At 37.8% G+C, this 22,545-nt stretch overlaps 1 protein-coding gene across 14 annotated transcripts in view; it reads left to right on the forward strand.

Annotated features, from left to right (window-relative positions):
• Positions 1-22,545, forward strand: part of SYNJ1 (synaptojanin 1) — a 93,022-nt gene that overhangs the window by 44,094 nt on the left and 26,383 nt on the right. For 11 of the 14 annotated variants that reach the window (XM_019800047.2, XM_034656209.1, XM_034656236.1 and 8 more), the window contains exons 13-23: positions 1,723-1,746; positions 4,471-4,662; positions 6,508-6,592; positions 10,635-10,775; positions 11,044-11,236; positions 11,506-11,664; positions 12,960-13,116; positions 13,748-13,865; positions 13,966-14,181; positions 17,223-17,301; positions 20,620-20,782. In XM_019800047.2, coding sequence (XP_019655606.1) covers positions 1,723-1,746; positions 4,471-4,662; positions 6,508-6,592; positions 10,635-10,775; positions 11,044-11,236; positions 11,506-11,664; positions 12,960-13,116; positions 13,748-13,865; positions 13,966-14,181; positions 17,223-17,301; positions 20,620-20,782 — 1,527 coding nt within the window. The remainder of the gene's footprint in view (positions 1-1,722; positions 1,747-4,470; positions 4,663-6,507; positions 6,593-10,634; positions 10,776-11,043; positions 11,237-11,505; positions 11,665-12,959; positions 13,117-13,747; positions 13,866-13,965; positions 14,182-17,222; positions 17,302-20,619; positions 20,783-22,545) is intronic. The other 3 variants (XM_034656218.1, XM_034656244.1, XM_034656272.1) reach the window with 1 other exon arrangement.

The following is a 22,545-nucleotide window of genomic DNA, read 5'->3' on the forward strand; positions in this document are numbered from 1 at the left end:
ATTCTTGTTGGCACTGGGGGTAGTTGATTAAAGTTAGCCCCTCAGAGATCTATTACTAGGCTGGGGGACTGAGACCCTACTAAAGCTCTAGAAAACGAAGTCTGATCTTAGCTACTACTTTTAACTTCAGGCTTTCTTCCTGGCTCCCAGCAGTGGAGACTTGGCTGATTTGCATCTTATCACTTCTTTCCACCTTTGCCTACTTTGATATGGAGGCATTGCTAAGCAACTGTTGAAAGTAACCAATTGAAGGAAAGAAGAGAAGTGAGGAAGCTAAGAATTCCCAGACTTGACCATTATTTTTTTTTTTTATTTCCCTGCACATTTTCCTATGTGTCAAATAAGCCTGAAAAGAAGTACTGTCAGTTCTGCGATAATGCTTGTTCTGAGAATGGGAATTTGTTCCAACATGAATGCTCTATGAGGGAACATTTTGGGTATAATGTCCGTTCTCCATTAGTTTATGCATGGTTTCACCCAGCAGAATTTAGACGGGTAGAAAGATATACACAGAACATACACTTATGCGTACACTTCAAACCTCTCTCTACCTCAGTTCCCCAGGTGTGTTATGAGACATACCTATTCACATCTGGTGTTACCCAGTTTCCATCCCAATTTCAGAGAACCCTTCTTCCATCTTTCACAATTACAGTTGACCTTTGAACAACACGGGGCTTGGAGTGCCCACTCCCTAGTCAACAATCCATGTATGACTTTTGATTCCTCAAAAACTTAACTACTAATTACCTACTGTGTATTGTAAGCCTTACTGATAACATAAACAGTTGACTAACACATATTTTGAATGTTATATGTATTATATACTATATTCTTACAACAAAGTAAACTGGAAAAAAGAAAATGTTAAGAAAATCTAAAGGAAGAGAAAATACATTTACAGTACTGTATTTAACAAAAAAAATTCACATATTGAGTGGACTGGTGCAGTTCATACCCATGTGTTCAAGGGTCAGCTTACTCACAAGCGGCAACCCTCCTGACACCCACTTCTACAAGCAAACTTCAGGTCTTTTTCAACATGAAGTGCCATATTTAAGGAGTATTCATACCTCTCAAGCTGTTTAACATTGTAAAACTGTACTACTATTTTTATTAGGTTCCCATCTTTATTGGCGTGTCACTGTTGAAGGTTTTGAGTGTTGTGCCCTAAGCCCTTTTTTTCCCCCTAAGTTCTGTGGTTATGGGAATTTGTATAATTTTACCCTGCATGCTTATTTTTTTGGAATGTGTATGCTTTGTTATAACTGAACTGGTTGTACTTACCAACTGAGTCCCAGAAAGAATACTAAAAGGTATATATTAGGGTAGTATCTTCCATGTGTTCAATATTCTCTAGCTCCTTAGATATTCTCCCTCACATGCAGGTACACACGCACACATGTGTGCTCACACACACACACACACATACGCACACACATGAGCAGCCTGAAAAGCAGGCCCAGGACCTCCTGATTCTGAAAATCTGGACATCACTGAGTCACTGTAGGATTTTTCTTAGATGCTGAGGGTTTGCATCAGATATCGTCATTTATTTTTAATCTTCGGTGTCCTATAGCCATCAGAAAAAATAAAGTCATCAAATTGACTTAAAAGAGAAAGGGAGGCCACCTTAGAATGTATTGTCATAGCACTCTAGATTTTATTTGTAACTTGTTGTTTTACTAATGATTCTTTGTTTTCTTCTTGATGCATCCATAGTTTCTGAACAGACATTACAGTCAGGTACAGTATAGAAAACCAATCTGTAAATAAAAGCAAATTTTTATTTTTCTAAAGTTGATACTGTAAATAAATAAAGCTATATAAATGGAAACTTTCTCTTATTTTGCCCTCACATTCTAACAGGATAAATTGATATCTTGTTTTAATCCGAGAAAAAAATTTTAAGGTTGAGAAAACTAAGTACCTTGTTTAGAAGGAAATATGTAATGCTGTCTGTCTTCCTATAGCAAATGCTTAATTCTAATTAAATAGAGCTCATCTAGTTTTAATTTCACTTTTATATTTCATTGAACAAACATTATTAGTGTTCTACCTTGTACTCTTAATAGGCTAATGGGAAAAACCCAGACAAGACTATTTTGGATTAATTTCAGAGTACTGTCTGTGATATTGATGAATACTTTGCAACGTTTCTCACATACAATATTTGAAAAAGCACTGACTTATTTTCTCATACTATGGAGGAAATATTTTCTGTAGCCTTAAGACCTGCACCAAAATGTGATCTGAATTCTTTCAAAAAGCATCAAGGTTGCTAACAAAGTTAGAGGAGTTAAGTGATTAGGACCCAAAGGTCATTATTTTTCTCACGTTTCCTGTTCCTATGAATCTCATGCCTGCCTTTTCTGGACAAGGTTTATGAACTTGTCCTTGAACATGAATCTGTGGCAAAAGGAACAAAAAAGGCTAAAACTTTGTCAGAAATTTAGCAGAAAAAGACATCTTTTCTTCCCTTCACTTAAGATTTGGTATCACTTAAAATTTGTTTCGCTTAGTTACTGTTCAGAATGTTTTGAGAAACTATTGGTTATTTTTGTGAGAAGGATGGAAGAAGAGAGCACTTGAGTATATTTTTGAGTTACGTAATGAAATCCATTTTCTGAAATGATATGGCATTTAGTAATGGACATCTGTTTGAACACAGACTCATTTCTTTCTGCACATTAAAGTGCCAACCAGTTAAGAATAAACCAGAAAATTTTAAAACCGTTTTATTCCATTTATAAAGTGATTTGACTTTATTAGTTCACACAACATGGCAACATGTTTTCACACAATTCATTATTTGTCTTGCTGAGTATTTTAAGCTGTTAAATCATTACAGAACTTGTGTTTTGGTATAGAATGGATCACAGAGGCAGTTTTCATAATAATAACAATGGCAGTGATAAAGACCATGTCATAGAGAATGATTCTCTAGGTATGGCCAGCTTTTAGTTAACCACACCAACAGACCAGAGCAAATCATCTGCTTCCATTACCACCCAACACCTTCTACAAGTAATCAAATCAAAGAGCAAGAGGGCTAGCTATCTGCATGTCTGTCCCTGGGAACAGTGGCGGTGGGCTTGTATGTACAGCAGTTCCCTCGGGAGATTCACAGGTCAAACTATTTTCATTATAATACTAAGATGTTATTTGCCTTTTTCACTCTCATTTTCTCACGAGTCTGCTGTATCTTAGTATCATAAAATAATAATAAAATCATGTGGTAGAAGGTGAGAATCATTGTGATTTCCTTCTCCTCTTACCAATTAATTGCCAATTAAGTGTTCATTCTCTGTTTTTAGATTGATGTCCTGTTAAGGTTCTAGCTACTTTAAGTGCCAAGAATTTAATTTAATCAAAATGAAGTGTGATTTAGAAGGAAGAGGGTGATCAAAAAAATACGCAGGGCAGAGATTGAGGATCCAAATGTACTGAGCATTCATTTAACAGTGATTTACTGAGCACTTACTATGCGCCAGGCACTCTTCTAGTGACTAGAGATACTGCAGTAAATAAAACAGACCAGCATTTCTGCCCTCGTGGAACTTCCAGTCTTGAGAGGGGAGACAGACAGTTACAGCATAAATAAATAAAACTCACAGTGTGTAAATGGTGATAAATGCTATAGAGAAAAATAAAACAAGGAAGGGATATGGAAGGTTAGGGACAGCATGCAAATTTTAATAAGATGATCAGGAAAAGCCTCACTGGAACTGAAAGACCCGAAGGAGGTGAGGGAAGAATGTTGCAGGCGGTGGAAACAGTCAGCACAGAAGCCTTGTGGTAGGAGCAGGCTGGCCTCTTACTGAAACAGCAGGGAGTCAGGGGCTCAAGCAGTGAGCCAACAGGGAAGAGGTAGCAGATGAGGGCAGGATGGCAATGCAGATTGCCTTGTAGACCAGTGTTAGGGACTTTGGCTACTACTCCCAGATGGGAAGTATTTTCTAGTGACTTCAATCTTTGAAAGTCTCATTAGCGTACATAATTTGTGTTTTTGTCAAGGAGCCATTTTTCGTCAAGCCACCTGTCAGTAGCTAGAATCTTAAATGTAAATGTTCTTAAATGTTTTTGTTTGGAAATAAGAAAAAAGATTTATATTTTTACGAGCCTTTAAATGAAAGAGATATGAAAATCAATAGCTATATTCCTAAAACTGTAGTCCCTCGTTTTGTACACTGTAAAACAATGTACCACTTCGTTGAAACAGAACTCTTCTGCATGTGTTATGTTGTTGCCATAATTTTGAAATAGCATTTTTACTGTGATTATTAAATGTCAAATTTTTAAAAAATTGTGTTGGTTACTTGCATCGTGCTGGGCTGTGCATGTATCTTACGCTTGTTTGTGCTTATGATGATAGTTGAACTTCCCATATGTCATTTCTCAGGTATAAAAACCAATTTCTAAAAGTGATTTAATGCAGCTAAGATCCTGTTGTGTTTTGTTTTTTATTAGCATCTTCCAAAGTACTCAAGAGCATGTGTGAGAATTTCTACAAGTATTCAAAGCCCAAGAAAATTCGAGTATGTGTTGGAACCTGGAACGTGAATGGTGGGAAGCAGTTTCGCAGTATAGCTTTTAAGAATCAGACACTCACCGACTGGCTTCTTGATGCACCCAAGTTAGCTGGCATCCACGAGTTTCAAGGTCTGCTTTTTATAATATGGATTCACTTACTAAATCCTGACTCTGATTTATTAATCTATAAAACAAATATAACACATCATAATATGCATTAATTTATAAAAGAAACTTGGATTTATAAGTATGAAGGCCAAACCTTTAAAGGTAACCATGCATATAAGAAAAACTGGTTCTGTTCTTATTCTTTTAAAGTGACAAAGCAAGCTGATTTTGTAATTGATAGTTTTTTAAGCCTAGTATGTTCCATTTTTCAAATCTAGTTCTCTGTTTAGTTACTAAGGTCAGAAGTATTTGGGGTAGATTATGAAAAATCTTACAAAAGTGGTTGTGACATTTGTTGGCACTTTATAACTTAACAATACTGATTTATCCTTGGAAAAACTTGGTTGTCATTAATAGCCCCAACCAAACACTGAGCTGAGGATGCTTCTAAGATTTTGATTAGAATCATTAATTTGAGGCTGCCTTCTTTTTTTAAAAGTCACTTCGAATTCCATTTTCAAATGGTACATATCTAGCAAGTAATTTGTATAAAGGTGAGATGCATAGGAAGAGTGTGAAATACAGATTTTCTTTTTTTTTTTAGTTATCTGTAATCAGTCACTTTTTTTTTTTTTACTACTTTCTTGGTAGAAGAATCCAAGAAAATTAATAGAGATCCAGGGGTTAAGGTGTACCCCTCTGTTTCAGCCATTAGCTCTCTCCTAACAGACAAGGAAGAAGACAGAACAGACTTTTACTGAAATGCCCCGTTTCACTTACATTGAACCTAATTTGAAATTGTAGTTGTTGTCGTAGTAGTAATAATAAAATAACAGCTAACACCACAGTTCTGTTAGTACTGTACATCTAGTCATTTATTCCCCATAACAGACCTACTGCCCAGGCGCAATTATCATTCTAATTTCACAGATGAGGAAACCAAGATGCAGCAGGGGAAGCAACCTGTAATGGCAAAATCAGGATTTGAACTCAGGCAGCTTGGTTCTGGCGTCATTGTGCCACACTGCAGTTATGTGTAAATTTGGGGGAAAGTTGCTTAGGTTCTCCAAAGCCTCAGGATCTTGTCTGCAACTAAAGGACAAAAATAATCTGTCTTATGAAGTGTGTGGTAAATGAGATGAGGCGTGTATAATCCTTGTACATAATAGCAGTCAATAAATAGTTTTGTTTTGTTTCTCAGTTCATACTATTTATAGGCCCTTTCTAGCTACTTATTTCTGAATACTTGGGCCACCCAAGTACCCCTGGGCTGCTTATCTCCAGTAGCTTCTGTTCTCTCGTCTTCATTGTCTGTTAGGAGAGAGCTAATGGCTGAAACAGAGGGGTACACCTTAACCCCTGGATCTCTATTAATTTTCTTGGATTCTTCTACCAAGAAAGTAGTAAAAAGGTCAAGCTTCTGGTTTTCAAATTTGAATGTGAAAAATCCCTCCTGTTATCTCTTAATTTGAGATGATTTCTTAGCCACTTGGGGCATTTTCTGAAGAATCCTTTTACTTCCCCAATTTTTATTCACTTCAGCCTTTGAGAGGTGGCTTGTTTCTCTGGGTGTCATGGTGCAGAGTTTAGCAAGAATTCTTTCAAAATGATTTCTGAAAGGACTTGAGGATCTTTAAGAATAACAGTCTTAAAGAAGCAAACTTAGGAGGCCTGAATAGAAGCTAAATTTAAAGTAACTTTGTCCCATTCGTTGTTTTTGCCTGTACTTTGAATTTGGCTAAACATAAAACACAAAAATGGAATCTTATGATGTCTGGTGTTGATCTTAGTTGTGCTGGGTTGGTGGGGGGATGCCATTTGACTAAGGCGACACTTTAGAAGTTTTTCTTGGATGCTTAATTGTAGATAAAAGAAGTAAGCCAACTGATATATTTGCAATTGGTTTTGAAGAAATGGTTGAGTTGAATGCTGGAAACATTGTGAATGCAAGGTAAGCCAACAAGGTAATTGTCTAGCTGAGGGATGTGGAAGGCAGATAACTAAGTAGTTGTTACAAAAATAGATTGGGAGAATATATGTAAAGGTGCTTTCTTTTTTTTTAAAGATTTATTTATTTATTTGAGGGGTGGAGAGGGGCAGAGGGAAAGGAAGAGAGAATCTTAGGCAGACTCTGCACTGAGCACAGAGCCAGACGTGGGGCTCCAGTGCTTTTCCAACCATCACACTTCACTGTGCAGCAGAAGTGATTTGTGTGGGGGCACCTGGGTGGCACAGCGGTTAAGCGTCTGCCTTCGGCTCAGGGCATGATCCCGGCGTTCTGGGATCGAGCCCCACATCAGGCTCCTCCGCTATGAGCCTGCTTCTTCCTCTCCCACTCCCCCTGCTTGTGTTCCCTCTCTCGCTGGCTGTCTCTATCTCTGTCAAATAAATAAATAAATAAAATCTTTAAAAAAAAAAAAAAAAAAAGAAGTGATTTGTGTGTATTTCCTATTCATCACAGAATATGAAAAAGCTAGGACTCAAGATTGAGCTTTGATCACATGAATAATGAATGTTTATTGCTTCAACAAGGGTATTCTTAGGTGAAATGGCATTTTTTTAACTGCAAGTGCATGGCAGTGAGGACTAATGAATCCTAGTACAGTTTGGTGCTTGGATTCATCTGAAGACATTAGTACTTTTACTCATTGTTGCTTTTGCATCATCATGCGAATTTGGTCAACACAGTGAAAAAGACAAAAAAATCTTAGTAGTATTATGAAGATGGTTTTGACCTCATGAGTTTGGGGGAACCCCAGGGATGTTCCCAGACCACACTTTGAGAACTGCTATTCTGAAGCCTCATTACAAATGCAAATTACTTGTGGAACTTAAAGTGTAAGTGTTTTATTTTAAGAAAGTATACTTTTAAAGTTGGGCAGTTGCCCATCTTTTCTTTTTTTTTTTTTTTAAGATTTTATTTATTTATTCGACAGAGATAGAGACAGCCAGAGAGAGAGGGAACACAACCAGGGGGAGTGAGAGAGGAGAAGCAGGCCCATAGCAGAGGAGCCTGATGTGGGGCTCAATCCCATAACGCCAGGATCACAGACGCTTAACCGCTGTGTCACCCAGGCGCCCCAGTTGCCCATCTTTTCTGACCTTTTTTAAGATTTTCAGAATAAAAATATGGGCTGATAGTAAAAATATGGGTATATATTGCAAATGATTGCAATTTTTTTCTTAGCTGAAGTGAATAACACTCGTACAGGGAGGTAGATAAGAAATCCAGTTTTATTCATTTTGCCGTTTTGACTCTCTTTCCTGGAAATACATATTCCGGTCTTAAAATAGAATGTACTCTTATAGTTCCTAGTACCAGATCGTTCAGTTGATGGTCTAAGTAGAGTGTAATCAAATTATTCTTTAGTAAAGTGGTGATTATTCATTTATTTAACCAGTATCTATTGAGCACCTACTCTAGGTGCTAACGATACATTAATGAATAAAACAAACAAAAGTCCCTACCTGCATGAATCTTCTATTCTAGTGGAAGAGACAGACAATAAACAATAACTATAGTAAGTAAATTACAGGCATATCTCAGAGATATTGCAGGTTCAATTCTTGACCACTGTACTAAAGCAAGTATCTCAATAAACTTAGTCAAATGAGTTTTTTGGCTTCCCGATGCATATAAAAGTTGAGTTTACATTATACTGTAGTCTACTAAGTGTGCAATGGCACGTGTAACCAACAATGTACACACCTTAATTAAAAAATACTTCATTGCTAAAAATGCTAATCATCTTCTGAACTTTCCACTAGTCATAATCATGGACCACAGATCGCCATAACAAATATAATAAAAATGAAAAAAGTTTGAAATATTGTGAGAATTATCAAAATGTGACACAGAGACAGGAAGTAAGCAAATACTGTTGGACAAATGGCACTGATGAGCCTGCTTGGCATAGGGTTGCCACAGACCTTTAATTTGTAAAAAACACTATCTGGGAAGCACAATAAAGCAAATCACAGTAAGACAAGGTGTGCTTGTATGTAGTCTGGTAGAAGATGGTAAGTGGAATGGAAAATAAACAGAGATAAAGGGGATGGAACATGTGGAGTTAGGGGAGCGGGGTGCAGTTTAAATGGAATGATTGGGGTAGGGTTCAGTGGACCTGAGAAGTGAGCTAGATAAAGAGATGAAAGCCGTCATTCTCTTCTCAGAATCCAGGTTGTAGTGGTAGGATTATGGTAGGTGGTAGAGGAGAATCCATGTGCTGGATCTGTATTCTGGAGGTGGTATGGCGGTGTTAGATTAGATAAATGGGCGTGAGGTCGTATTCTGGCTTAGCACTTATCGCGTGTGTGGCCTGGAACTATGAGAACACATTTTTGTGCTCTTCTTTAGAGGTTCTTGGGGGTTCTTTGGAGAGTCACACTTACTACTCTGAAAATCTATAAAGACCCAGGCATTTATGCTACCTCCTTTGTATGAACTGTGTTTCAGACTAATGGAATAGTTGAGAAAAGTTCTTTAGAGAAGAATTCTAACTTACTACAAATGCCTGTGGAATGCTGCAGTTATGAAATCAACGTTGTGCAGCCCCTAGTGAAGTAATGGCAATGATCAATAGATGTGAAAACCGTAGCAGGATTAATGGGGGAACTTTTTGTTATAAAGAGTTGATTAGATTGTCAAAGTCTGCACAGTAGATCAGGTGTAACAGCACAGAGATTATGTACTTCCTGCTCTGATGCAAGGGGGACTGCACAAACTATGAGGTTATTTTTGCCAAAACAAATAAATAAATTTGGATGGGTTTCTTAAGCTTCTACTTAACCAGTTTAAAGCAAATATGAGAGTTAGAGGGACAAGTTAAAATACTGTGAAGACACATCAGTCAGATCCACCCAGGCACCCCCCCCGACAACCCTGTCAAACATCTTACAGACAAATGGCCCAACTTCTTAAAAAATAAATAGCATCAGAAAGGGGATGGAGTGGGGAGGGTTGAGAGACTATTAAAGATTCAAGAGATACAGCAAGAAAATGCAGTGTGTGGGCCCTATTTGGACCCTGTTTTATTGGTTTATTTTTTAAGATTTTATTTATTTATTTGGGGGGGTAGTGAGTGAGTGGGGGAAGGGGCAGAGAGAGAGAGAGGGAGAGAATCTCAAGCAGACTCCACGCTGAGCACAGAGCCGGATGCAGGACTCTATCTCACGACCCTGAGATCATGAAACCAAGAGTTGTCTGCTGAACTGGCTGAGCCACCCAGGCACCTGGACCCTGTTTTAAAGAAACCAACTGTGAGAAGACATGTTTTAGATAATTAGGGAAATTTAAATATGAACCAAGTATTAGATGGTATTAAGGAATTGTGTGATAATGGCATTGTAATTATGTAAAAATAAAAATGTCCATTGCATTAGATAATGCATACTAAAGTATATATGGGTGAAATGGCATTTGTCTTAGATTTGGTTTAAAATATTCACACACACACACACACACAAGTGAGGGGAGATGGAAGAAAAAAGATTGGCAAAATGTTGATAATTGTTGAAGCTAGGTAATAGGTTTGTGGTGCTTTATCTTATGATTATCCATTTTTTATGCATGTTTAAAATTTTCCATGATAAGTTTTTAAAAGATATTAATTATAGTACAGAAAAATAAGAAAAGAGGGGGAAATGTGTCTGGAAGCACGTACTTCTTTTATCCTAATGATTACTAAAGAAAAAGTATAACTGAAGATTACTCAAATGGTGAGCACTCATTTAATAAGTATGCTCAGATTTTCTTTGTAAAGGCATAATAAACTTTGAAGTATGGTATTCTTTTGGCGAAATTTTAGGGTTTTCTTTTTAAAGGAAATGAAAAAACAGCCTACATAAAGATTTCACTGTTGGTGTGGATTTCATGCCTGTTTGGCAGTCTTATGAAATTCAGGTACATAAAGATAGAGCTGACGGTTGCCTTATAAAATAGGCTGTATCGTCAATGTCTTTTAAAAGATTCGCTTTGTAATATTTTCTGCCAGCACAACAAATCAGAAGCTCTGGGCTGTGGAACTGCAGAAGACCATCTCCAGAGACAACAAGTATGTGCTTTTGGCCTCTGAGCAGTTGGTGGGCGTCTGCCTGTTTGTTTTTATCAGACCACAACATGCTCCTTTCATCAGGTCAGTAGATACCCTCTCTGGAGGCTCCTTCCTACCATCGTGTAACAAGCAAAAGAACTGGCATGTTTGTCATTTCAGAGAAAACACTCATGAATCTTGGTTTTAAATGTGTTTTTGACTCAAGAGTCACTAACAGTTTTACCATACAGTGGCACAGTCTTGTCCTCAAACTGTAGTCTTATATTTATGCCATAGACATTCCTGATTTCTGACACGCACAGAACTATTGGAAGTTCCGATCTTTGATTTAGAATCTTCCGTTTTAAAGGGATGTTGCGGTGGATACTGTGAAGACTGGAATGGGAGGTGCCACTGGAAATAAGGGAGCGGTTGCGATTCGAATGCTATTCCATACAACAAGCCTCTGCTTCGTCTGTAGCCACTTTGCTGCAGGGCAATCACAAGTCAAAGAAAGAAATGAAGATTTTGTAGAAATAGCACGGAAGTTGAGTTTTCCAATGGTAAGCTCTTACTGCTTGTTTTTGAAGATGAAGCTTTGAAATGTACTTTAATGTACCCCAAATTTTCTATCAGTTTTTGAAAATTGAAGGTAGTTGCTAGGAACATCAACAGTGTTCACCTAAATTGATGTTTCATGTGTTATTCGTCTCGGGTCAAATAAATAGGGCCTGGCCAGGGGAAGGCAAGCATATCTGAGGCAAAGAAATAGTTGTAAAATGTTTTTCATATTGACTGTTTAGAATCTAAAATCTCTTCTCCTTGCATCCAGGGAAGGATGCTGTTCTCCCATGACTACGTATTTTGGTGTGGTGATTTTAACTATCGCATTGATCTCCCTAATGAAGAAGTTAAAGAGCTGATAAGACAGCAAAATTGGGATTCTCTTATAGCAGGAGATCAGCTTATCAATCAAAAAAATGCTGGACAGGTATATACATATTTAAGAAGATACTTGCATGGAGAAGAAGGGGATCTTTTGTTATGAGACATGCTTTCCTTAATCACAGTGTTCTCTTTTTTTTTTAATCTCTTGCAGTCTCTCTCTCTCTCTCTCTTTTTTTTTTTTTTTTAAGAGGGGGAGAAAAGGGGGGTGGCAGAGGGAAAGGGAGAGAGACAATCCCAAGCAGCTTCCATACCCAGTGTGGAGCCCTATGGTAGGGCTTGATGTCACGACCCTGAGATCATGACCTGAGCCGAAATCAAGAGTCAGATGCTTAACCAACCAAGCCACCCAGGCGGTCCACTTAGAGTCTCCTTATGCTTTTATTTATGTATTTTTTTAAGATTTTATTTATTTATTTGACAGAGACAGCCAACGAGAGAGGGAATACAAGCAGGGGGAGTGGGAGAGGAAGAAGCAGGCTTCCAGCGGAGGAGCCTGATGTGGGGCTCGATCCCATAACGCCGGGATCACGCCCTGAGCCAAAGGCAGACGCTTAACGACTGCGCTACCCAGGCGCCCCCTCTTTATGCTTTTAAATACATGTCTCTAGTTTAACATATACAAAATTACCTTTTCTTTAGAAAATTTTTTAAAAAAAGAAGACTTGTAGTAATTCCCAGGAGAAAAAATATATTAAAGTCTCTGTAAGATTCACCTTAAGTGGAAGAGTATACATTTTCGGTTCTTTCTTTTTCAGTAGTAGTGAATTTAGAATCTTAGTCTTCAGAGCCACTGTTTTTTTTGCTTTAAGACCCTGTGGTAATCTGTTTTATTCTTTTGTTTCTTATATTATCTGCCTTTCTAAAACTTATTTTTTTAAAACTCACAACCACAAAATTTTGGAAGGTTAAAATAATTTTTTTTTTTAAGTAAGAGGTGATTGAGGCCTCTTTATGGTGCCTTCGTGATCATCTGACTTATATTCTAACACTTTGGGCCCCACTTAACTTTCTAGGTCTTACTTCCTCATTTGAGAATTAGATGTCAGACTATAGTATTTCTAAAATCGTTATAGTTTTGTCTCTTACAGCTCAAAGTTCTGGTAGAATTCCCTTATTCATGTTTCTTACTTTGTTTAATCAAAGGTCAAACAAGTGGCGTGAACAAGTCCTAGGTTATTTTTTCTTATCCTTTGTTCCATTCAGTTACAAGTGTTCATCTGATGGACACAAATTTTGTGTGACTCTCCAGCACATAATAGACATTTAATAAATGGCTTGCCTGTATGAAAACAGAGCTTTTTTTTCCCAAATAACTTACTTTATATATGTTTGTTTTAGATTTTTAGAGGATTTTTAGAAGGAAAAGTAACCTTTGCTCCGACATACAAATATGACTTGTTTTCTGACGACTATGACACCAGTGAAAAGTGCCGCACCCCTGCCTGGACAGACCGTGTCCTCTGGAGAAGAAGGAAGTGGCCTTTTGATAGATCAGGTTGGGACATGGACTTCCTCATTTTAAATGAGCTAATGCAAATTTTATGAGGAAGAAGGGAATGATATAAATATCAAGGGAGGAGGGCTGCTTTCTTCCATCAAGGTTTTCTAGAATTGAAGAAATAAAATATAAAACAATTTAAAAAATATTCTCAGACTTGCTCATAATAATTTAATTTTTCAGTCTATTTTCTTCCAGTGACATAATTTCATATAAATAGAAGCAAGGAAAGGTTTTTATGAAATTTTTATGAGAATTTCAATAGAGTGCTAATAAGGTTTTTAATTTGAATAACTAAATCTGTTTTGTAAATATTATGAACTGCTACTTGTCTGTTGAGTTACTTACGAAACACTATGTGGTCATAGGTCTTTCAGTGATCTCAGAAGTAAAGCCTTAATTTTTACTAAGTAAAGCATAAAATGGTAATTTCATCAGAACACCTTTCTAAAGGTATCTAGACTTCCTGCTGCTTAACAATTATATCAGGCATCCCAGCCTCGGGCAACTGAAGCCAGTAAAGCGAAGCCGCTAGCTCCTGGCTCCCTGTGATCGGTCATGCTCATGTGGCTTCTCTTGTGTGTGTGTGTGTGTTTGTTTTTGTTTATTTGTTTTATTCTGACTGCAGCTGAAGATTTAGATCTTCTAAATGCTAGTTTTCAAGATGGAAGCAAAATCCTCTACACGTGGACTCCTGGCACTTTGCTGCACTACGGACGAGCTGAGCTGAAGACCTCTGACCATAGGTTTAAACAGTCTTGGTATTTCTAATGGTGCTTGAAATTTATTTGAAATACATCCTTTCTTAAACATTTCTAACACATCCATGTTCCTTTATGCCTTAAGGCCTGTCGTTGCCCTGATTGATATAGATATATTTGAAGTTGAAGCTGAAGAGAGGCAAAACATTTATAAAGAAGTAATTGCAGTTCAGGGTCCACCAGATGGTACAGTATTGGTCTCAATCAAAAGTTCTGTCCCGGAAAATAATTTTTTCGATGATGCTTTGATCGATGAGCTTCTGCAGCAATTTACAAATTTTGGTGAAGTCATACTCATAAGGTGAGTAAAATATTTAGTGTCTAAAAGCAGCTTATGACTCCTAAATATTTTCTATATTAGAAATTACCTTTTTGTTGTTTGAATAGCATATGAATACAGCAGACCCTTGAATAATGTGGGAGTTAGGGGCACTGATCCGCCCATGCAGTTGAAAATCCACTTAGAAGTTTTGACTCCCCCAAAACTACTAATAACCTCCTGTTGACTGGAAGCCTTACCAATAATGTAAACAGTCAAGTCACACGTATTTTTTATGTTATATGTCTTACATACTTATAATAAAGTAAGCTAGAGGAAAGAAAATGCTATTAAAATCATAAGGAAGAGAACAAACATTTACGGTACTGAACTGTATTGGGAAAAATCCACATACGCTGAAATCTGCAGTTCAAATCTGTGTTGTTCAAGGGTCAACTCTATTTTTATTTACAAACTGCAGGAAAATCATACTATAGAAATGCTATTCAAAGGCTTAATAGGTTTCGAAACTGAATTCTGGTTAGAAAGTTTGAAGTTGAGTAATAAAAGTTTATGTGAACAATTGATGACAAAAATATGTGCACATTTAGATGTGCTATTTTAGATTCCCATACCATCTAATGTATAACAAAGCCCATGGCAAAAATGAAGCTTCGATCACTGTTTTATTTTCATAAGGAGAGTTAGGAATACAGCAGAGTGACTTTTCCTTCCTTAGTTTAAGAAATTTGATGTTTTAAGTAATTTTAAGTATACTTAATTTCCAAGTAATGGAGAAGCAGCACCACCAGATGAACAGTCAGGAGTCATCTATTACCGTCTTCATTTCTGTCATTGACTTAGCCATCTGCCTTTTGCAGAACCAGATGCTTCTTTCCTTGTTTAAAAAAAATGTTCTCTTCCAAGCGTACAGCAGTTTTGAGAGAATGAATGACATGTATGTGTTTGAATTTTCATAGGGAAGAGGTTTGATTCCTTTCTGTGCTTTTCATCTACTCATTTAGGTATGTTTTATAGCTATTTGGTGGATAGATCTCTCTACTAGGTGCTGTGGAAGAGCAGAGGAGAAATTGGAGTCTCGATTCCTACTTGTAATCTAGTTGGGAAGACCAGAATTGTGTAATGGCTTCCCTAGATCCTAAATAGAGTACTCCACAGACTGAAAATGGTGTGCTTTCTGTAGAGTGAGAAGCATGCCCAAGAAACCTAGAGTCCTTTCAGAAAGTAAATGAGCAAATAGAGAAGAAATTGCATTTATACATCCCTCAAATCTTTTAACAAAGTTCCACCCCAAAGCTTTAAAATGAAACATTTCTAAAATCCTAAGGCACTATGTAGTACATAGTGAAGCCTCCAAGTTTACAGATGACAGTAAGCTTTGCCAAATACAGAAAGCCAAGTTACCAGGAGCACAATGTGGGCAGCATAGTAGCAGACAAGTGTCCTCATGAGCACATGTAGAATATGGCACTGGGTTAGAGAGAATCCAAAGTGTACATTAGGGATGAAAGACTCTGATACAGGAAAATAACCTATCTTTATAACCCAGTCTTGAAGGAACTTGGTATTAAATGGGAGCCAGAAGCTTTCCCCAAAGTGCTTGTTATCATTTGAAAAAGTATTGGTGAGCCCCTGGGTGGCTCAGTCGGTTAGGCGTCCGCCTTCGGCTCAGGTCATGATCCTGGAGTCCCGAAGTCCCACATCAGGCTTCTTGCCCAGCGGGGAATATGCTTCTCCCTCTGCCCCTCACCCCCACTCTTGTGCTCTCTATTTCACACTCTTTCTCTCAAATAAATGAAATCTTTAAAAAAGAAAAAAAAGAAAAAGCATTGGTAACAAAACAAGATATTACCCTAACATTATAAAACTATGTGTTGTCTCCACACATGGAATATTCTGGTTGTTACACCTGCAGACAACCAAGTTAGAATAGAAAAAGCAGACAATGGAAGTAAATGAGGATAGGACTACTATCACCAGCAAAGCTAAACTGACCATTACCTTGTGGTCTAAAATAAAACAACTGTTAAGGAATGACCGAAGTCTGTAAACCCCTTTATTTGTAAAGAAATTCCCTGGAAATGTAAATGGGACAAATGTAGATACTTCTATTAATTGGGGGGAAAATCTAGACGCTTTTACCCTAGTGAGTGAAAACAGGAAGAAAATACAGCCTCTTCCTCTTGATTTCCATAAGCCATACTTTTGAATCCTAGGTTAAGTGTGTATGTGTGTGTGTGTGTGCACGTGTACGTATTTGCCCCTTATCTTTGAAAAATCTGCAAGGATTTCTGATCTTGATTACAGTTGGAAGTAGTTCAACATGTAAAATTGTTCTGTAAATAAGACTGATAATGTTTTTGTTTTCCTCTTTTTTAAACAGTAACATTATTACATGTCAGTGATCATCTTATTCATAACTTGTTCTAATGTCCTTTTTATTTTTTTTCCTTTTGGGGGTTTCTTATTTCAAAATTACAAATTTAGAATCATAGCAAAGTCCATCGAAGTCCCAAGAGAGTAAATGGCTGTCAGTGAATAAAGACAAAGACCATAATAAACTGAGGTACCTTGGGGCCAGTCAGATATATATTCTAATGACAACTCCCTATCTTATTTCTTGGTCAAAGAAAATTTGCTTCAGGGAAGTCACTGAGACCATGAAAATACATAGTTGTGGACTATGGAGCCAGGAGACTTTTGGACTCTAACCCTGTAACTCATTATTGTTATACGATCACTTTGAACAAGCCACTTACAACCTCTGTCCCTTTTTTTCCTTGTCAGTGAAATGAAGGATTACATTAGCAGGGATCACAAATGGAGGTCCACAGGTCCCACTGCTTTATTAGCATACTATTTGAAAGAAATTTGAATTTGAAAGCTTTTAGAGGAAGAGTGCCCTCTCCTGGTCACCAGTGGCCCTGTTGCTCTCCCTGTTGTTATTTACTTCCTGGCCTCTATAGGCCCTTGTTAATTAATAGTCATTGAGCTAGTCTTAGGGCTAGTTATATATAAGGTATTGGTTATTTTTTTATGGTTTATTTTTCTCCTTCTTGAAGGTTTGTAGAAGATAAAATGTGGGTTACATTTTTGGAGGGAAGCTCTGCCTTGAGTGTTTTGAACCTAAATGGTAAAGAGGTAAGGTAGCATTTGTTGATTCTAAACCATTTTGAAATAAGGTATCTGAAGATTATGCTTTTATAGACAGGCAGCAAGATTATCTAAATGTATTTCCAGTACAGGACTATAAAAGACCTTATGGTGTGCTTTAAGATTTGTTGTTTAGACTAAGTTTCTGACCAGCTTGGAATTATTTTGGTCCTCCCTAAAGATACTACCATTGTTAACAGACTAAGAAGAAAACATGTTTATGGGGCACCTGGGTGGCTCAGTCGTTAAGCGTCTGCCTTCAGCTCAGGGCATGATCCTGGCGTTCTGGGATCAAGCCCCATGTCAGGCTCTTCCGCTGGGAGCCTGCTTCTTCCTCTCCCACTCCCCTTGCCTGTGTTCTCTCTCTCTCTGGCTGTCTCTCTCTCTGTCGAATGAATAAATAAAATCTTAAAAAGAAGAAAACATGTTTATCACCTAACTGGATTTTTATTATATGGAAACTTTATTAATTGGGATAGATATTCTGGCTCATTCATAGTAGGAAAGATTTCTATCAAATGAAGAAAATGTGTTTTATTTATAAGAAAACAAGGGAGGAAGGTACTCTTTATTCCTAGGAACTGCTTTTATTGGCTTGGATCATGGTATCCAGATTCCTTTTTCAGGTGTAGGTAAAACAATTCCCATAGATAACAAATCCATCCCACTGAAATATTGTAGAAATTTTTAATTAGTGGAGGTATTCCTGACCTATGACTTAAAATATTATTGATGGAAGCAATTTACATCAATGGCCTGGAATAGTTTTACTTCTGTAAAGTGCTGTGTCTATTTTTTCTGAATGCTTTTGGACAGATCCTAAATTTCTAAATATGTGGTCACTAGAAGAATGGACTAAAACCCAGACCTAATTTCTCTAACAGTGGGCAACTCAGAAAGTCTTGCCTGAGCTTGCTCTTCTGTCACATTACTTCAGTTTCCTGGGAGTAAAAGGACAGTTTCCACACATATATTGCTTTTGAAATAGGTTTTATATGCTGGCTTTTCCTGAATGTAATAGTAATACACTCAAGCAAAAGTAAATCGTGAAATACAGAAAAGTATAAGAAAGAAATAATGAAGAACACTGATCCAACCATTACAAAATAATTTCTCTGAACCTTCATAGATGCATGTATATTAAAACCAATGGGATTATATGTACATTTGTGTACGTAGTAACACAAGCGGGATATACACGTACACATATACGTACATATGTGCACAAACACAAATAAGATGGTGTTGTAAATGCTGCTTTCTCACTACCTCTGCACTTGAGAAATGTCTCATGGACATTTTTCTATATGAGCAAATATGTTTTTAATGTCTGCATTAATTTCGTTATGTGGATAAATACATAAATTTATTTAACAAACTCTTACTAATAGCCAGATTGTTTCCAACTTTTAATTATTAAAACCAACATTCCAGGAAAGTGCTGTGTCCACTGTAACTTTGTGTGCTTATCCTGTTATTCCTGACCTCTGGGTTAGAGAATATAGGCATATTACCATTTGATACTTGTTGCCTAATTGCTCTTCAGAAAGTATGGATCTAATTATATTATGCCTCAGATTACCTAATATCAACATCCTAATCGATATTGGGTAATTTCTAACTTTGGCAACCTGAAAAACCAGAAGTAGTATGTCATTTCTGTTAAGATTTTAATTGTGGGTTATCTTCATTTATTGGCCCTTGGTACTTTCTAATGAGCAACGTATGTTCTTAGCCTATTTTTCCCTGGGGTATTTATTCATCTTCTGAACCGGCCTTCGTGTAAAGTTCAGTCCCTTTCCATTTGTGCTGCAGATATTCCTTCCTGCCGGTCTTGTAACTTTGTTGTGTCTTAACTGTATGGAAATTACTGATATTTAAATTTAATTCTAGCTTAGTTTTTCTAAAGCGTGACTTCATCCCATGAGGATATAAATATTTAAGAGCAACGCTCAATTTGACATTAGCTTACTCCCTTGCTCTGTACTTCTTTGGTCTTTCTCTGATAATTTAATTTTCCTTGTTTAGTTTTTTCCCTGCCTTTTCAGCCCTGTCCCTCACCCTCAAGTCTAGTTATCCGTGTTACGCTCTTAGAAAATACCCACTCTTAGCTCCCTAAAACTATTTTGAAAATTCTGTAAAAATTACGTTTATGGAAAGTATATAATAATGTTTAATTCGTCCTTTTGAAAGTTAGATATTTCCAAACCTCTATTCTGTTGCCTTTGTTAATAACATTATTTCTGCCCCACATCCTTAAGGGCTCTCCCATTCCAGAGAAGGAGCTGGGAAAAGTAGATAGCTTAAGTGGGGTAAACCTAAAGGATGACCTTCTCGAGCGTGTTCTTTAAAGACCTATGACGTCTGTTGCCAAGTTCTGAAATGGGATTGATTTGGTCTGATGAGCAAGTAAAGGATTATTAGTTTCTTAGGACACTGACTTCAAAGCTCAGTGTGGATACTAAATTACTATTAAAAACGACTGTACCATTCAGGCCAGCAGGTTTCAGTGTCTCCATCCCGTGCCTTCAAGGAATTCTAATGTCGATAGCACTTTGAGCCAAGGAAGATCTGTACCCACAAGGGTGCCAGCTGTCTTCACAGCATGTTGGTCACAGCTACACAGCTCCTTTGGAAATACCAGAAAAGTTCACTTATTTTATATACTCCAGAAGCTCTTTAAAGGAAGGAAGTTGAAACTGTGTAGGAGAGAGCTTACATTTTAGAAAGCAAATTTGTCACATGGTATGGGTTTTAAATGAGAATGTCTTTCTAGTGCAGTCTCTGTTTGACCAAGAAGTCTTGTGACTGCAGGTTTTTTGAAACTATTTTTTTAATACATCAACAGGACAATGTGACTTAATTGTAACGTGTTTGGCTGTTATAGGTTAAACTTTTGTCTAAAAGCCACTCACATTTATAGGAAAGGCGGAATGCCAATCCATCTCTTCTGTAATTATTTCATGTAGGAACAATTACTTAATCTGTGGATCAGAATCAAAGGAAGTATAAAATTATATAGCAAAGTTGTGGTGAATTTACATCTGGCCAGGGAAAGATACTGGCTACAGCAAAAGAAACCTGAATCTGTGTGCATCCTAGAAGAGAAGACCTTAGATTTAGCAACACAGGCTTTTAAAGGGAAAACTGGGAGTGTTTAAGCTACTTAAAAATTCAGTATATGTTGAATTGAATCTAGCTGAATTTAGCCTAGACTATTTCATAGTGTAACTAAAGCAGTCGCTTTATTCCAAGATAATTTTCATGCTAATGAATTTTTATTTTCCATTTCTTTTAATCAACTAGTTACTGGGTCGGACTATAACTATTACTTTAAAAAGTCCAGACTGGATCAAAAATTTGGAGGAAGAAATGAGTTTAGAGAAAATTAGCATTGCGTTGCCATCATCGACAAGCTCCACCCTGCTTGGTGAAGATGCGGAGGTCACAGCAGATTTCGATATGGAAGGTTTGTTTATGGAACACGTTTACTTCTAGATAAGCGTCATTTCCCATCAGTGAGGTCTTAGTCTCCAAGTTTATCCATCTCTATCTTCTTGCAACACACAGAGCAGTATTAATTAGATTTCGTTTTGCCTTGTATTTGTCTATTTTGCCTGTACCCAGGCTTCAGACTGCAAATGCATTTGCCATTTTTCCATTTAAAGGTTAAGATCTTTGCAAGTGTGAGTTTATGTCCTTCTGTGCTAAGAGCACGAATTGGCATTTCTGGTGTGTGGCTTGGTCCCACTAGTTGCAGTTAAGGTAGAAAAGTAGAAGTTCAAAGTGGGTGTTCTGACAACAGAAATGAGTTCAAAGTAGTTACTACAAAAGAAGATACATTTCAAAGCAATTTTTAAAAGATACACAAGGAGGCTAGGAACCCATGCATTTGAGCAGACCCATATAAATATGGCCATTTCAGATTTAGCATTTAGTACCCAGTTACCTGGATAATAATTTCCTTAAATGTGATCAAGAAATGCAGGTGCAGGGGCGCCTGGGTGGCACAGTCGTTAAGCGTCTGCCTTCGGCTCAGGGCGTGATCCCGGCGTTCTGGGATTGAGCCCCACATCAGGCTCCTCCGCTAGGAGCCTGTTTCTTCCTCTCACACTCCCCCTGCTGTGTTCCCTCTCTCACTGGCTGTCTCTCTGTCAAATAAATAAATAAAATCTTTTAAGAAAAAGAAAAGAAATGCAGGTGCTTTCTCATGCTATATGCTGTGTTATTCTAGCATGTTTCCCATGACAGTACATCCCTTAATTTATAAAATGACAATATATCATACTGTGAGGCCACGTACAGCCAGGTAATAACACATTTAAGAGTTGCGTGCCATGCAAGACAGCTCCAGCTTTCACGTTTCTCTATTCATTAGTTGACTTAGTCCATACACTTATGTCCTACCTTGTATGTGCCAGGTGCGTACCAGGTGCTGGAAATTCAACAGATGTCATCCTTGTCCTTCCAGAACTCCCAGCTTATCAGTGTTACAAGCGAGCAGGCAGGGAGAGTCAGGTGACAGAGCTACAGTCATGAACAGAGCTGCGGTAGTTCAAGGGACAGCTGACCACCTCCAATTTTGGAAGTAGGGAAAGGTTTCCCAGATAAATTGAAATTTGAGCTGAGAGTCTGAAGACTGGGTGAGAATTAGATGAGGGAAGGTGGAGAGGGTGAGCCAGGAAGAAGGAATGAGCAGGGACCAAAGGGGGGAAAAGGCTCAAAGTTCCTCCGTAGGTACGCTCATGAGGGAGTAAAGGGAGAGAAAAGAAATCAAGCAGGGGAGCGGTGTGGGGTGGAAGATGAATTTGGTTTGGATCATGTTGAGCTGAGGTGTCTTTTTAGCCTGCTGGGCCCACACACAGGCTATGGGGATGTGAGCAGGTGCTCCGCAGAGAGCTCTGGGCTCACAGGGCAGCTCTAATGGCAGCTCAAGTCATGGGTTTTCATTAGGTTGGCCAGAAGGACTGTATAGAGATGGGAGAAAACTGGTCCTGGGAATGAACAGAGAAACCCAGATTTTAAAGACAGGCAGAAGACAGCTGCTCACAAAAGGAAAATGAAAAGAAACAACTAACAATGTCAAAGCGCCAAGAGATGGACCTAAAAATCAAGGAAAGAAATGGTAACAAGGAAGACATAGGCAGTGTAGTCCTATGTCACAGAGGGACGAGGAGAAATGGGGACCACAAGTTGCCCTTTGGATTTAATAACAGTGAAGGAGGCTGTTGG

This window comes from Ailuropoda melanoleuca, chromosome 1 (assembly GCF_002007445.2).
Source record: "Ailuropoda melanoleuca isolate Jingjing chromosome 1, ASM200744v2, whole genome shotgun sequence".
In the NCBI taxonomy this organism is placed as follows: Eukaryota; Metazoa; Chordata; class Mammalia; order Carnivora; family Ursidae; genus Ailuropoda; species Ailuropoda melanoleuca.